At 36.7% G+C, this 17,312-nt stretch overlaps 1 protein-coding gene across 3 annotated transcripts in view; it reads right to left on the bottom strand.

Moving 5' to 3' along the window:
* The window catches only part of MYOM1 (myomesin 1), a 121,316-nt gene that overhangs the window by 13,052 nt on the left and 90,952 nt on the right, over positions 1-17,312 (bottom strand). For all 3 annotated transcript variants that reach the window (XM_036322837.1, XM_036322838.1, XM_036322840.1), the window contains 9 exons: positions 12,260-12,416; positions 10,719-10,825; positions 10,552-10,596; positions 7,937-8,073; positions 5,472-5,616; positions 4,671-4,730; positions 4,074-4,141; positions 1,038-1,151; positions 332-419 (listed from right to left, as the gene is read on the bottom strand). In XM_036322837.1, the coding sequence (XP_036178730.1) occupies positions 332-419; positions 1,038-1,151; positions 4,074-4,141; positions 4,671-4,730; positions 5,472-5,616; positions 7,937-8,073; positions 10,552-10,596; positions 10,719-10,825; positions 12,260-12,416 (921 nt within the window). The remainder of the gene's footprint in view (positions 1-331; positions 420-1,037; positions 1,152-4,073; positions 4,142-4,670; positions 4,731-5,471; positions 5,617-7,936; positions 8,074-10,551; positions 10,597-10,718; positions 10,826-12,259; positions 12,417-17,312) is intronic.

Here is a 17,312-nt window from a genome sequence, read left to right as displayed (position 1 = left end):
TATTTTGCAACATGCTTCTCACAGTTTTTGATCCTGTAACATTTTTTATAGGGTTGAAACAAAAATGGTGATTTATATTGAAAATAAACCCCTGGTGGACTGTGGACTATAAATTCTCTGAGGATCAAAAGTACACTTCTGATTTCTAGGGGAACTTAGAATGAAGTATTTTTCAATATAACAGTAGTTCACTCTGCTGGAATTTCCATTAAAACAAAATCTGTGGATAAAAAAATCAGCATGACTTTGATCACCAGCTCAGTCTCACTCGTAATTCTGGTAACCTGTATATAGAACACACAAAACAGACCCCAGCAGCTGCTGGACTGACCTTTATCCACAAGCTTCAATCTGCTCTTATCTTTTCCTCTGTCGTCTTTCAGAATAACTTCATAAATCCCAGCATCTTTTTTGGAAAACTAAGGGAGGGATACATATACCACATTGTAGCTTATCGTGGCTCAGAGTTGGTGTTTGCATTTTTAAAGCCCTGTTATTTATAGAACTGCCATCAAAACACACACTGAACAACATTTAACCATGTGAGCAATGAATAGTTTGCAGATAAACCTATCCATTATAATTTGACCTAGCAGTCCTGATTTTTCACCCTCTATGGCTATAATTGATTTGAGACTTAATAAGTCCATATCTTTTACTCTGCCTTCATATATTTGAAAGGTATGCTCTTTTAAACAAAAAGGAGATAAAAATCTACACTTATATGAATACTATTCTGATTGTACTTTTAGGAAACAAGTTATCGTTAGGTTAAGAGCAAATGAAGAAGGATCCACTTAACTCCCAGCTGATATTGGTTGGATATGTGACAAATCCATGCATATCACAAGGTGAGAGAGGCTTTTGTGTTCCTACAGCTTGCTTTTTAGATGAAGTCAGGGCACGGATCTTTGGAGCAGTTAGAAGTAAGATACTACAAATGCCCAGGACAAAGGAATACAGAATCTAGTCTCTGGTTCTGGAGAGAAAGTAGGGTGCAGAACTAATGTATACATTTTACACTTATAGTCACCTACCTCTGTTATAAGCAGGGTACATATACCGTCCTTAAAGTCATGCTTTTCATCCACCGATATCTCCCTTTCATCTTTATACCACAAAATATGGGTCTCCTTCTTAATATTTGCCACCTAGAAGAAAAACCATAATTACACTTCTTGTAATAAGGGAATGCAACTCTTATGAGTAGTTGTTAATGTGGCCTCAGATAGAAGGAAAAGCACTAACCTTAGAGTTAGAAGATGCTAAAGGAATTAATTCAAAGCAATTTTAATTGGTAAAGAGTTTAGAATAAAGTGAATACAAATGGATAAACCTAAATCAGTAGCATCTTTATTTCCAGCAGTAAAACTTGACTTTAATAGTTCTAGTGGACAAGAAAAGAAAAAATAGATACATACACACTAACATACAGACAGACTTAAATGAAAATAAAGATCTGAAAACCATAGGAAGACAAATCCTATCAGATTAAAGTATGGTCTATGTCACATGATAAAACAAATGGCTTATCAAAAGAACAGAACAAGTAAGCCTCGAAATATAGATCTAAATATTTTTAAAAAGATAAATGAAGCTTTGCAAAGAAATTTGGAGGGGGACTATGTTTAAATTTTAAAAATAAGATTACAAATTTTCATCCGTTTGTTTATAGTTATATTTCCTCTTTGGGGAATTGTAAATTCATTTGTCCAGTTATTCAGCTAATCATCTCACTATACATACATCTAATCATTATGTTGTACACTTTAAACTTCTGGGTTACATGTCAATTATAACTCATTAAAAACAAGGTTATTCAAGTTTTAAAATGTTAAAACATTTTGGTTAATAAAATAAGAACCAACACTGGTAACAACATAGTAAAACCAATACAAATGCTCTTTATGATCCTGTAAACTGGTTTCTGAATTATAGAACGTGTGTTGCTAGGCGACATTGCTTACAATAGAAAGTACCCCTGACTGGAGAGCTGCATCCATCCCTCCCAGGGCTGGAAATGGACCCCATAGCTTTGGGCTTCCTCAAGTGTACTGATTCTTGTAACTTGTGCATGTCCCTTGTGGGGATCCTGGAAGCTCTGTCTAGGGAGTTGTTACAAGGGGTATGGGCGCCTTGAGGAGTGAGGAATTTTAAAAGCTACAGTGTTTCCTATACCTGACCAAAGCGGATCTTCCCTCCTTGCAACTGAGCTGTCATCTGGAGGTGGCGCTTTCAATATGCACTCCTACAGAGAGGCATGCCCCGTACCGCCCTGCAGGAAACCTGGGGTTCTTACCCTATATTCTTTTGAATAGACTAGTTCCAAGTGGGGCCCATGATAGTCCCATGAGTCTGAATGTTTGGCTACACATACTGCATTAACTATAATGAATATGTAATTGCTAAATGTACATAAATTGCTATAATAATGCAACAAAGAGCTATGAAAGGACAGAGGAAGGTTCATTCTACCTAGACTGAGAAGGTGAAGGCTTTATGGAAGAGATGACTGACATGGGCCTTGAGAAAAGATTTTATCAGAGAAACTGAAAGAAGGCAGCCATTCCAGACATTGTAACAACATCAATACAGTATTATAAATATTCAGAACCTCTTTCTAGGCTCCCCTTGATTGTCCAGAATCTGGGTAAGAGGCTAATTCTCCTGAGGAAAGCCATCAGATGGAACGCTAGAGCTCACCGCCCAGAAGGCTACTGCAATAGGTAGCACAGAAAGAAGGAAGATGGACATGTGGGCCTCCCTGGTTTATGGGGTAGGCAGTGTGCAGGAGAAAGTCAGTAGGGGGCAACATGGAAGTGCACAGCTAGGAGAAGAGGTAGTGAGGGTTTTAGCTGCTGCCTGAGAAATTGTTTTTTAAGCTTTGCCATTTCCTGAGAGGATAAAACCTAGAATTTATTTTTCTTATACATTTATGGTAGACTGCTGTTTCTTTAAATTTCATCAGACGTAGAAGAGACTGGGGCACTTGGATTCTGGCTTTTATATGACAACTACATGCCAAATGCCAAAGCTTCACTTCTACCTTGGAGCACCTGTTCACCATCACAACCTTCACACTTCAACTTCATCCAGCAGAGTTCCTTATCCAAAACATTTTGATGACTCACTCAGCTGAACACCATGTGCTAAGGTACAAAATAATTCAGGACGCAATGTGAATTGTTTCTTCTAAATCCTTCCAAAGGCCTAATTAAACAATTGATTCTGGGCTGCAAACACTTTACCTCTCCCTCATGGCAGCATGGTGGTCTCAAAACCAGTAGCAGAGCTGGCCAATACACAAAAGTATTATCGTACTAGTCACACAATTTTGATAGGAAATTGCTAAATTTTCATGGAAAGCAGTGTAGCTAGAATGATTCTGGAATAGATCTACCACTTAAAATGTAGATTTGACCTAAAACGAAGACAATGTGAGATTCTTCTGAGATTAATAATTTAAAAATAAAGGGGGTGTGTTGAACAGGTGGAGCACAGAGGCTTTTGAGAGCAGTCAAAATACTTTGTACGATACTATAATGGTGGACACATGCCATTTATACAGTTGTCCATGTCCACAGAGTGTACATCATCAAGAGTGAAGCCTAATGTAAACTACAGACTGTGGGTGATAATGATGGGTCGGTGCAGGCTCATCAGTTGTAACACATGAACGACTCTGGTGGGGGATGTTGTCACTGGGGGAAGCTGTGCAAGTGTGGGGACAGGGGGTTATATGGGAAATCTCTGTACCTTCCCTTCAATTTACTGTGAACTTAAAGCTGCTCTGAAAAAAAGTCTTACTTAAAGGACACACAGAATAGTCTGTCCTTATTGACTAGGGTGTGGGTAATGAATAAGAATGATCATGTTGCCTTCCCATATTTTTATGTTATTTTATGTTAAATGTTTCTTACAAACCAACCATTACAGTAACATTCAGCAGTAAGGATGTGTTGCTTATCATTTGGTTCAAATGGAGGAGATGAAAAGTTGATCTTCCTCTTCTCATATTCTATTTTATCTTTATTTCCCTTGTTTCAAATGTTAAAAATTTATCCACTTCTTACCTTACACTTCAATAGTACATTACATTCACCAGTCACTTCCCAGCTCAAATACTCAGCAAAATGTGGACCTAGAAAATATTAATATCAGTGATCACCCTATTAGTCATGAAAGCAAAAATCAAAGCTCATTCTTTTTTTTTTTAATCCTCACCCAAGGATGTTTTTATTGATTTAAAAAAAATTTTTTTAGAGAGAGACAGGAAGGGAAAGAGAGAGAGAAACATGAATGTGTGAGAGAAACATTAATCAGTTGCCTCCCATACTTGCCTGACCAGGATCATAACTGCAACCCAGGCATATGCCCTGACTGGGAATCAAACCTGCAACATTTTGGTGTTTAGACAATGCTCCAACCATGAAAGCTCATTCTTAAATTCTAATGTGATTTATATTTGAAGTGAATTTTTTAAAATTCAAAATTCCGTTTTTAAACATTTTAGATGAATACCTATTTAATAATAAATATTTTCAATTATTTTTTATTTGTAGCCATATTAACATAATTAGTAACATTGATTTTAATTTGCTGTATAAATAATCTTGGAATATTTTGTTCAAGAAACTGAAGCTATTTCTTTACTCACTGATTGTTTTTACCTTGTTTCCTGATCCATTCTTGCCTCTGGAATTCAGCTTCTTTCTGGAGATTTTTATAAACTAGAAATTGAAAAACAAGAACGTAAGAAACTGAGTGGAGTGGTATAAATGTGCATGACAGCCACTGTGCTAAGTGATTTATGTTCATTATTATAACATTAGTACATCATGACCCCTTTATTCATTTTCAGTCTTCATAGATGAAGAAATAGGCTTGGAAAGGTTAAGCAATTTGTTCAAGGTCATGGAGCTAGGAAATAGTGAAATAGTACTGGATATTGGAAGTGAAGAGAGCAGGCCACCCTCCCATTGCTTTGTTAAATGCCACATTTTAAATCTTGATGGTTCCCACAGTGGTTTATGGCAGCTGAAATACAATCGGATGTATGATTAATTAATGAGGTATGCTCTACTTTTGCATATTTTTCTTCTTAATTTAAGCAATTTAAGATAAGCACACATCATAAGATAGTATCACAGTTTGTTTCTGAGACACATATACAATCCTGGTTGTACTGCAACGTCTTCACTTTACTACTTTTAGTAGTAAATATTTGTTTATAGATGCGATAATTTATATACAGTTCTGCCTGTAGGCCAGGGATAAATTTGGTATTCTTTGAAATTAACTTTCACTTCTATGTAATGAAGTACTATGGAAAGTATTAACTGAGAATTGTATTTCAAGCAAGGGAATCCAAACAAGAACAATTCCTACTACCTTCCACATGACCACTTTTGTGCCATTTTCATTAAAGGGAGTAGCAAAGAATCCCGGTTAATGTTCCACAGAGTTCTTACCATCTCCAATGAGAACAAGAGTAGAATGGCCAGTTGCTCTCCCATCTTGAAGCTGGAAAGTATATGTTCCCTCATCCTCATCCAGGAGCTTGTCCATGAACATTTCAATTATACCAGTGTTTCGGTCAATATGCATCTTATATTTCTTCAATGTGAAAAGGAAAAAAGAGAAATTAATGAGGTAGATACGATGACAATAAGCCTGATAAAAAAAATACCAACTCCAAAGAATCATAATTTTAATAAAATTTCTTGTTAACACTTTTTTTTAGATGAGCACATTTTCAAAATCTTGTACCCAGGAAAAGTAAAATATTATGTGGAATATATGACTGTGACCAGAAATGATTACTAAAAGACTGAAATTTAATTTTTAAATATAGAGTTTTGTTATCCCAAGTCACAAAATATTATCCAAAAGTTGTTTTTAGCTAATCTCTTCACCTTCTTTCATAAAAAACATATATGCATAACCCATGGTCACAGACAACAGTGTGGTGATGACCAGAGGGAAGGGGGGAAAGCGGGGGTGGGTGGGGACATCCACAATAGGGTCAACAATAAAAATAAAGAATAATTAATTAATTAATTAATTAATTAGAAAGTCCAACATCTCCAATTTAATTACCCACTGTTAATTATAGCGGCATCCAATAAATCATGTGAGTAAAAAAAGTTGTTCTTAGATTTCCATTTACATTCCAGATTACATTTGTTTTAATTACCAGAATAATGCAAAATTAATTATAGGCAGTATGAGGGAAGTATTTGTCTCATTATTGCTATATCCCTAGTATCTAGCACATGCATGGAATGTAGCAGGCAATGAATTAATATGAGAAAAAAAATGCTTCCAAAGCATTTGAAATCCATTGGCTCCTAATGAAATTGCCCTGTTAGACTATGCTTAGTTTATCCTGTTGCTTGGGCAACTGTTTTTTTCAGTGTAAAGATAAATCTTAGCCCTTGGGCAAGTTCCATAATGAATTTGAATTAATAAGTTTTTCTACAAAGTGCCCATGAAGACTCAGGTCTGGGATCAACTCTGTGGTGCAATTCAGGTCCTGGAGCCTCCCCCAAGGAAGCCAGTCTCCAATTGAGATCACTTTTGGCTTAGCTTTCTTCTACCTTCCTTGTTTCCCTGACCCTCTACTCCTGAAAGTACTTCTCCGTAAATCACTGAAACTCTACTTCAGAATCTCCTTCTAGAAAACCTGACCTAAGACAGCATTTTCCACCCAATAAAACAGTATGATTAGAGCCTAATGCAATGACAATAAACTGTGTGTGCATGCAGCAACATGTAAACGTGTGTGAGCACATGACAGGGAGTGGGTCTCTGCACACATGTGCACGAGTGTTCCCTCAATGGCTGTGGTGGCACAGAGTGATGCCAACAAAGTTTTTCCTTCCTTTCCACTGGCCACAGCAGTTTATGAGAACATTTGAAAACAGGGAAGAGATGGGCCATGGTGGACCCGTATCTACACACAATTACTGTATGAGTTGAAAAGGAATAAAATGCATACCCATCTGCTCATTATAATACTCATTCTTCCCCTCACTAATGACCCCTCAAATGTTTCAAAAACATATCTTGATCAGAGGAGAATAGGTTGTTAATAGTGGCCACAAACCATATCTCTCCCCTGTCTTTTCAGTCTCCCATTTACACCCCTGGTAACATAGGTGAGAGCCAGGGCCCCTAAACCCACTTTTTTCAGTCCCACCAGGCACTGGCCGGATCCTGGCTCTACTGATGTCTGGAGAGGACAAACAAAGCAGAGATGTTGTCATTCTTTCTATGGAAACTATGCTTATGTTAAAAGCGAAGAAGTAAATATAGATATACACAATCACCTATGTAAATAAGATACGAATGGACATATACACACAGATGTATAGAAAAAGACCAAAAAGTACATACCAATATGTACATCAAAAAGTTGTAAAAATTTGTGACTTGTTCTTTCTAAGTCTTTAAAGTTTTTTACAATAAGGATGTATTGCATTTTTAACCAGAAAAGCAATAAATATATCTTACTGCAGTTTTTTTCTGAGCCATTGAAACAATTGAGGCCATTTCCTCCATATAAAGAACCAAGTCCCTGCTGGGGGTTCTGATGTGAGTATGTGAGTTTGGGTCAGGGTGCTGGCTCCTCTGCCTTCTAAAGGGAGCAGCTCTATTTCATGGGTGATTAAACTTCCTGATTTGCCTGAGACAGTTGTGTTTTATGACTCTCGTCCTGGGAAAATTACTAGTATCCTCTTTCATTCTCAAAAGTGCTCCACTTTGGATAGTATGAGACAATCAATTTATGTTTTTCTCTGCATTTTTTACATGTGAAATTTAGACTCCCCACCCCACACCTAGTGGTTTTCATAACAACTTACCTGCATTCTAATAGGCTCCCCCAGCACATTCTATAATAATATGTTTAGAAATCTAGAAGTGTAAAACCTACCGGCCCTTCAAAAATTTCCTTTTCATTAAATACGTAGTTGACTTTGGCATTGCCAGACAGCTTCTCAGCCTGCATCCAAAACCGGACCTGACCTTTCTCCAAAATTTCAACTGCCAAATCTGATTTAACTGCAACAGCTATGACAAATAGAAATAATAATTATATTGGTAACCAATTTTATTGACACAGATTCTTCCAACAAGTGAAAACACACTCAATGGAAATGACAATAGAGCACCTTGCTTCTTGAAAAGCCTGGAGGCAGTGAGAGTGTTGGAGGGAAAGCATGGCATGGAAGGATGGAAGACCTGGGTTCTAATTCTGACTGTCACTCTGGGCAAGTCACCTGCCTTCTCTGAGGTCAGATGTCTCCACTGTAAAAATGCAGAGGACGAACTTGCATCCTGAGGTCCTTCAGTTAACCTTTGTGACTCTCTACTGTGGCTTTGGTTATGTATACTGGTATGTAGGGATGAAAACAAAGTATGATGAAAGGAGTCTTGGGCTGGCCCCAGGAGAGCTGGAGCCTAGTCCAAGGTCAGCTACTAACAAGCTGTGATATTAGGCAGGCCATTTTGTATATCTGGGCCTCATTCAATTCATTTATAAATGAATGAAATTGAACTGAAAGTTCTAATTAATCAAGATATTCTCCTGTTTCACCATTCTGTGATCTTAGAGTTATTTCAAAATATTTGGAAAGGAGTTCAATTTTATTTTTTCAACAATTTATCTCCCTCTGGAGGTTCTTTAAAATGTTTTTAAAAATAAATTTTAAAAAGAATTAATTTTAATTATATATATAAGATGAACCTAGCTTGCCATTTAAACCCTACCTAACCCCCATGGTATACCAGTTCAAGTTCTCAGACCAAGCAAAAAATTTCAGAGGCAAATAGCGAGTCACTATTGAGAAGCTACATTAAAATACCACATGGATTACCTCACAAAGAAAGTGAAAGAACCATGTATCTCTGATTTATACTTGTATCACTTAAGCCATTTGAGTCTGAGTGAAATTTTAAAAGTTGGCTGACATCTCTTAAAACTAGTTTCTAAATTTACTGTAATGTGAAAATGTTCTCTACAAAGCCTCCTTCAGTCAATAGTTCTGTACTAGAGGCGGCTCCAGGGCATACTTTGCAGGAAAAGCATGGTTGTTTCTCAAAGTTTAGTAGTCCTTTTGCTTCCTTTAGGAGAAATCATCACCCTTAAACCTATCTCACAATTTTATGTAGCACTACTACATTTTAAATTATAAGCTTCTTAAACTTGTACCAAATGTATATTAATATTTATTTGTATTTATCCTAAAACTACCCTTTTCAAGCTTTAAGGGATGCCTTTTATTTGCACTTTTATATTCACTGTAAAACTCAGCTGTTCCAATACAAAGCTAAAAAGAGGCTCAGACCAAACCTCTACCTTCCATACAATTTTCAAGTATATATAACTGTTAAGACACCACTCATGGTATTATGTTTCCAGTTTTATGGTGACTAAGCATACAAAAGAGAAATGGTTTTCCCCTGGAATTCAGGAAGTCTGTGTCCTACATTTACACCTTCCTATGCTGCTTTGCCGAACAAAGTTGGTTTTGAGAACATTACAGCTGAGGCCAATAGTCATCAATCTCATCTATCAAGTACCATGATCAATCATTCCTTAGGAATGGAAAAGATACCAGGAAATTGATTTTAGAGCATCAATTTTTTAAAAATTGCAGTCTCATTTGAGAATTTCAGGAAAGCCATACACCCTCTTCCTAGAAAAATGCACATATACAAACATACAAAGTTTTGTCTATAATCTGGGTCACAGTATCATTTCCTGGTTCTGAAATTCCCATAGTAGTGAAGGAGTTATAGTTTAGGGATTAATGAGTTTAAAAAATCGTGATGTAAAAGAGTGAGTATATGAAATACCTTTCTATTTGTTTTCTCAAACTCTAGGGTGCAACTTTCTGGATAAGTCCCTATTTTGGTCAATAGGTACCAATGACAAGAGATCTTATCAAGCCAGTGGAACTTTCCGAGTGTCATTTCAGACTTCTTTCTCTTTTAGGTGTCAAATGTGAAATTTAATCTTTTATGTGGAAAATGTTTTATTGGAAGGTTTGTAGATAGTTCAGAGAAATTCTTTTTCTGACCAAGGCATCTTTGACTTATTTTTCAGGACTTTAAAGTGATCGGCAGGTAATATCTTTATTTAGAGGTATGATTCTTCTATTAAGTGCCAACATTAAATTGATTAGGAGATTACTTTGCCTAAAAGACACAGGAATTAATGTGCCCAGAAAAAATAAATAAATATATGATTCTAAAATGTGTAGGCAAAAAGAGAACTGCAGCTGTTATGCCTATGTAATCTGCCACTTCTCTATGAAACAGAGCATGAAATATGGTACCTATGTTAGTATTCTCTTCAGCTCTTGAGAACAATGACAAAGATAAAAGCAGCACTTCTAGAAAGTGCATCTGTAGCTATCAAGCTATGTTCCATTATTTGTTCTCTAGAGCCTCTTCTCTTAATCCTGTCAGAGTTGTTATCTGCCCTATTCCAGAAGTCACCACCTAGCAGGATTGCTAAACTGTGAAAGTATTGTGGACACTTACTTGGGAACTTGTGCTCTTGGCTGAGAGCAAGTAAACGTTTCAACTCTGTAGGGAGAAAAAAAGAACAATTAAACCTTGAATTACTAAAACAAACGTCACTTGATGATAGAACATCATTGAGAACTCAAAGCAGCTTGGACTTGTGAATGAGCTGGCTTTAAACTTACCTTCCTCATCTATCAAGTAGCTTGCTGCTATTCCATCAGTTTCTGTTACATCACAGGAGTAAATGCCCAAGTCTTCCATCCCGAGTTCTTTGAAGGTAATTTTTGTCCTTAAGAACAGAATATTTTTGTAATAAATGACTCCACATGGCATCTGGGGACCTGGGTCCTGCATTGTTTCTAGGCATTTGCACATGCTACCCCCTTCCTTTGGAGTCCTTAGTGACCTAGTCATTCTTGCTGTTTCTCGAAGTCTTTCCTGACATTTTCCTAGGGGTGATGGTGATCGGAGTGGGGAGCTGGTACAAATTTCCCATGCCCAAGCTATGCTCCATACCTATACACATGTCAAATAAAGACAATTTTAGCTGATCAGACCTTGCTAGGGAACCTGGTTCCCCCCTCTGGCCTCCCTGCGACAGAGCAGAACCTGCTGTTGGTAATTCTGGTGCCTGAGTTGTCATCCCCTGAACTTGCCATTCTCTAACAAAATTATTATTTTTTTAATTTTTGATATATATTGGGGTACTTTATAATAGAAATAATACTTGGGAATATTTTGCAATCCAGTGTGATTGGTATTATAAAGATATACACCTGGATAAGTAAGGCAAAGTAAAAAGAAAACTCAGACTCTTGGGGCTAAAAGGATTAGATCATAAAATCAATCTCCTTCACTCTCACCCATTCTACAGAAAAGTAATCGGAGGTTCATGGAAATTAAAAACTGCTCCGGGTCACACAGCCAGCTCCTGGCAGAGCTGGAACTAGAACTCATCTATTCTGTGCTTCCCACATAGAGTTCTTTCCAGTGCACTACTGTGTCACTCACAAGTGGTGGTGAAAAAGCAGAGCAGATTATACCTACCCCGTTTAATTTACCCTAACTTGAATTGGCAACCAGCAAGTTCTTCCTTGCTCCCTCCCCACAAGCATCCTCACCATTACTTTAAGATTTCAAAATCTGTAGTATAATGAGAATCATTTTTAAAGCTTACTTTTATGTCAATCAAAGCTCATCTAATACCATAAATGAGATAGCACTTTAAATGAAATAATGTGAAAAGTACTTTATAAGGATTTCTTTGTTGTTGTTTTTTGTTAATTCTAACCCATGGATATTTTTTCCTTTGCTGTTTTTAGAAAGAGTGAAAGGGAGGGAGTGAGGGGGAGACACACACACACACACACACACGCACGCACGCACGCACGCACGCACATTGATGGTTGCCTCCCGCATGCACCCCAACCGGGGCCAGGGATTGAACCTGCAACCCAGGTACATGCTCTTGACCTATTGACTAGGAATTGAACCTGGTATCCTTTGCTGCATGGGCTGACACTCTAACCACTTAGCAAACCCAGACAGGGCAAGGTTTGTTACTTTTTAAGGATTATACTGATTATTACTTTTTATATTACATACTAGATATAAAATATTTGTGATTCATCTCTTTATACTATTTGAAATGGAAAGCAAAGAGCTTACTTCACCCTTCTATTATGAAAAGGAAACCCATGATTATAACTGAAACAGTCCGTACTTGTTTCCTTTGCTTTCAACTTCCAAACGTGCAGAGTCCTCAGTGGCTACATAATCCTTGGACCAGGTGAACTCAGAATTTGGAGCCATCTGATCACACTCAAAGTTCAAGGAAATGATTCCATCATCATTCACACTTACAACAAGCTCTTTGGTTCCTAGAAGAAAAAGAAGAAGAAGAAAGAGGCACTGATATTTTCTGGTAAAAATCGACCAAGAATTCCTTGATATCCTTTACTTTAGCCGTAAAGCAGGGCTTTGAGCTTGTGCAGGGAAAAGCACCAACTGCTCACTGTGACTGACATTTTGTTTTACAATTCAACTTTTATACTGTAACAGGGAATTAAATAAAAGTGTCATGTTTGGCCAGGGCTGAATAAAAACTAGGTGATGTGACTGATGGCTCAGTTATGGGAGTGGGTTGATCACAAATAAGGAGAGAAAGGCAGCATTGGGAAAAAGGAAAGTTGGTTGAATGATCCTCATCAGGACTTAACTCATGACTTTGCGTTAGAAACACCTATATCCAACTCATCATCAGTAAAGGATAGATAAGAGATAAGAAAACCAAGGAGAAATTGAAGGGGAGAAAGTAGAGGCGCTAAGAACTGTCTATAGTCACATGTTCAAATTTTGCAGATCATTTAAGAATGGAGAAATAGATGAAAACTTGTTCCGCTGATCAGGCAACCATAAATAAATCTGAAGATGCCCCTCTGAATGGGAACAACAGCAACTTAGAAATGACTGTTATGAAACTGTATGGAAATTTAAATGGAAACAAATTTCAAGAGACCCATATGTTTCAAGATTGGCATTTAGAATTTAAAAGAAAACAATTCTGTTCATGTTTTGACTTCTTTTATTTTTGAGAGTTATACTAAATTGCACCTGCATATAATATAGCAATTCAAAGAGAGTTTGTACAGCATGTAAAATGTTCACATCTACATCTAAATCCAGTTTGACAGGTAAAATGCTCTTCAATTACCAGTCTAAACGTGGTGTGTTTTCATGTATCAGAAAAAACATATATTTGATCTCAAAAGGTGCAACTTTATTTTTTAAAAGCACAAAATCTTTTCCAATAGATGCTTCCCAAGGGATCAAAGGTTTTCTTTTTATACGGTATCATAAGATATCCCGCATTGTGGCCTACTGTCAGGGGAAAAAATTGCAAAATGTCATTCAAGGGAAGGCCAAAAGAATATGAGCGCCCAAAGAGTGAGCGGTGCGAGGCTCCTAAGCCTGGCAGTTGATCTAATTTGTGTCCTTGTTGATGGCAGTGTGTGCTTCAATTATAAATGTCTAAAAAGTGATTTTTTACACATGGGAAGCTTAGGGAAGACTAGGTCTAGAAGATTTTAAAAATGACTTTTTAAACAACAAACAGGGTTAATTTTATATTTGGCTATATGGGTAAAAGGAAATATAATCAATTAAAGAGTTATTTCTTAAGTGAAATGTCTACCATGTATTACTTTTAAGGGGCTGTGTCTACCCCATTGGACAGTGCAGACCATGTGTTACTTCTAGTCCCAGTAACACACGACTAATCCTTACAATCCATTGTTGTAACAAATAGTGAACAAGTACTGTACTTAAAACCTAAGAAAAGAGTAACACCTAAGTGTGTTGAGGTTTAGGCAGTTATAATACACAGTTAGCATGACTGAGTCACAGTGAGAATGTAAATCGGAAATATTCTATATATTTGTATTGTTATGAAGAGGGAAAGAAAGCCATGGAAGTTATCTAAACCTTTCTTGCTATTTGTATAAAGCCCATTTTGAAGGCACGGCAATTGTTCATATTAATCATTCATTGCTTATCTGTAGTCCCTTTTAAAAGGAAGTGAATCACCCATATGATTGCTGTTTATTATATTAGAGGTACGCCTTAGGTTTACAACAGAAAAAATATTGCTTAGGTTAAGAATCTTGTTTTTTACTAAGTCAAACATTTGACTTTTCTGGCAAAGGAGTCACAAAACTTAAAAACTAGAAACAATTTAATTAGCTTAGCCTTTCTCTCAATTCCATAGATAACCTTTGCACTCTAATACTTCACCCATCTGGAATATTGCCCAAAACTAAGAAGTAAGGAAAACAAGCCTCTAAGAGCTAGTGCTAATGTGACAAAGTCCACACATTAGTAGTATTTCTGGAAACTCACTGGAGAACTCCATAGGTTGTCACTTGGAATCTATACTTAGCTTGAGATGATTCTAACAAGCCTCATTGTTAGAATCTCAGTAGATTAAATTCCCCAAAGAGAGAGAAGTAAGATGCTACTATTAACAGGCACACTGAGAATAAGGAACATGACAGCAGGAGAGGAGACAGAAAACTAAAAAGCAGGCCCAAAGACATTATAGCAAGTTTTAGATTAAAATTTGTAATTTAAAAATAAGTGATTGTCGGGAGAGTCAGAAGATGTAATGTCAACTAGTACATAAGAGAGTTTTTCTCATCTGTGAAGCTTTTCTTGATCAATCAGGTCAAATCAGCACATTGTAGACAATATAGTGGATCGGAAAGAAAGGCATGAATATTTCTTCAATTTGTGCACAAAGTTGTGGCTCTGATGAGTGCTATTGGTTGATTTATTTAAACTATATTTAACACTTCAGTTTTAAAAATCAAATACTTATTAAGATGAGTATTTCATTAGATTTTCACTTTTCAAAAACTTCACTGGTTGATTATTTTAATTGAATATAGGGTTAAATTCTACAAGAGTAGGGATTTTTTCTTCCATATTTTCCATATGTATTTATATGTGCCAGGGATTGGATTGAAAAAAAAAAACAAAAACAGATTTAAAAGAAAAATGTCAGTTTAGAATTGCAACATTTACTTATTGGAATTTGTTTTCAAAACTTGAGTGTAAAAGCAAAATTTTGATAGATAAAATGAAAGTCACAATAAAGAAAACATTCTAGGCACAGTGGGTTTCCTACTTAATTTTATACTCAGAATGCAAAGTTTGATTTCCTCTTTGACAAATCAATGATGCTGTCAACTTGTTACAGGACAGCTCCCTGAGTGTGTGTGGAGGGCTCTCCCCTTCTCTATGGCTCTTGTCACTCTCATGAGAGGAATTCAGGCGAATGACATAAAGCAGCATTGAAGCAAGGCAAGTGAATTTATTAAAGAAGCAAAGCAAGCCAATTTATTAAAAATATACTTGGCATAAAGCACAAGTGGGCAACTCAGCTAGGCTGAGTGTGCCCTCCTGTGGAGGTTCAAGGGGTCTTACACCTTTCCTTTATAGGTTTCAAAGTCCCCTGCCGGATATCTTGGGTAGCAGACTAGGTTTTGAAGTTCTCGTCTACATTGTTGGGGTTTATCTTGGAATGTTTGTACGTACATCTGGTTATCTTGTTCTAAGCCGGCTGAGTTTTTTGCCTAGTGGGTGAGATAAAATTCCCACTTCTTTTCCCCTTCCCCACTTTGCTGCCCTAGCAGCTATCTATCCTGCCTAACATTCCTCAAGTGATATTTGTCCTTGGGTTTAGCTGGCACAAATGTCATTAATTGGATCTTTGTTCTCTATTTTCCCAGAACAGGGTGATTTAAGCTACGTATTATCTGGTTAGGGAGGAGAGGTATAAACCATTTGCTCTCAAGTGTCCTTGGTTGGGGAAGATAAGGTCTTTTGATTCACAAGCTGCCTGTAAGCTCTCCAAACTGGCCTTGTTTAATTTTCTTGTCTCAGTTTTCCCATTCCACTTGCCCAGGAATTTTTCTAGTTTCTTACTATCCTGCCACAAACTGGCTGAAAATATCATTCTAAAAATAATATAATCAGAATCTCAAAACTTTGAAAAATCAAATTTACTGAAAATAATTGCAATATTAGTTATTTAAGCATATTTCTTGAACTCCAACAATTTTCATTAGAAAATAATGTTTAGTTAGAATAACTTAATACTGTATTGTAGAGAAAGAATCCAGTTTCAATACTATCTCTGTGCAAACATAAGACAATGTTATTGGTTTATTGTCTTAAAAATGGTCAGTGCAAAAAAAATGGTCAATGCTACAAGCTTGTTGCCTATTTGTCACATGAATTACAATGCTGATGCTATCAGACTCTTTAAATAGGCTTTTCAAATTAAAAAAGTTCTGTTATTAAGTTTTAATTAATTTGTTAACATAATTCTTTGAATAAAGGTGCTATTTTTTTATTTTTTAAAAATATATTTTTATTGACTTCAGAGAGGAAGGGAGAGGGAGAGGGAGTGGGAGAGAAACATCAATGATGATGAGAGAGAATCATTGATTGGCTGCCTCCTGCATGCTCCCTATTGTGGATGGAGCCCAAAACCCAGGCACATGCCCTGACCAGGAATCAAGCTGTAACCTCTGGGTTCATAGGTTGACACTCAATCACTAAGCCATGCTGACCAGGCAATAAAGGTATTTTTAAAGAGTGACTTAGTAGACCAAGTATTTTACAATAATACCTAGAATGAGAAATTGGAGTTGCATTTGGAAAAAAAGGTGGACCCTTCTTGCATTCTGGGTATTTTTGGAAATACTTTAAAACTATTTAAAACAACAAAGAATAAATTAGAAGAGTTTAAAACAAAAGACATTTCTTGGAAAATTTTAAAGTAGACTAAAAATTTAAAAAATGAGCTCAGAGTTTTTTGTATCTGAAAAGGAAAGACATGTTGGATTGTAGATTTCTCTCTGTATAATAAAGACAGTGTATATGTTAATCTGGAAGGACCAATTTTTCCACATATTAAAATCTCGCCGAAACCGGTTTGGCTCAGTGGATAGAGCGTCGGCCTGCGGACTGAAAGGTCCCAGGTTCGATTCCGGTCAAGGGCATGTACCTGGGTTGCGGGCACATCCCCAGTAGGAGTGTGCAGGAGGCAGCTGATCGATGTTTCTCTGTCATCGATGTTTCTAACTCTCTATCCCTCTCCTTTCCTCTCTGTAAAAACTCAATAAAATATATTAAAAAAAAAAATCTCAGAGAAGTTAATTAGTAAGATTCCTTAAATAAAGGGGTACTGGATGCAGAGTGGGCAAAAAATT

This window comes from Myotis myotis, unplaced genomic scaffold (assembly GCF_014108235.1).
Source record: "Myotis myotis isolate mMyoMyo1 unplaced genomic scaffold, mMyoMyo1.p scaffold_m19_p_9, whole genome shotgun sequence".
Lineage (NCBI taxonomy): Eukaryota > Metazoa > Chordata > Mammalia > Chiroptera > Vespertilionidae > Myotis > Myotis myotis.
Note: the sequence above shows the minus strand (reverse complement) of the source record. Positions and strands in the feature narration are given on the sequence as shown.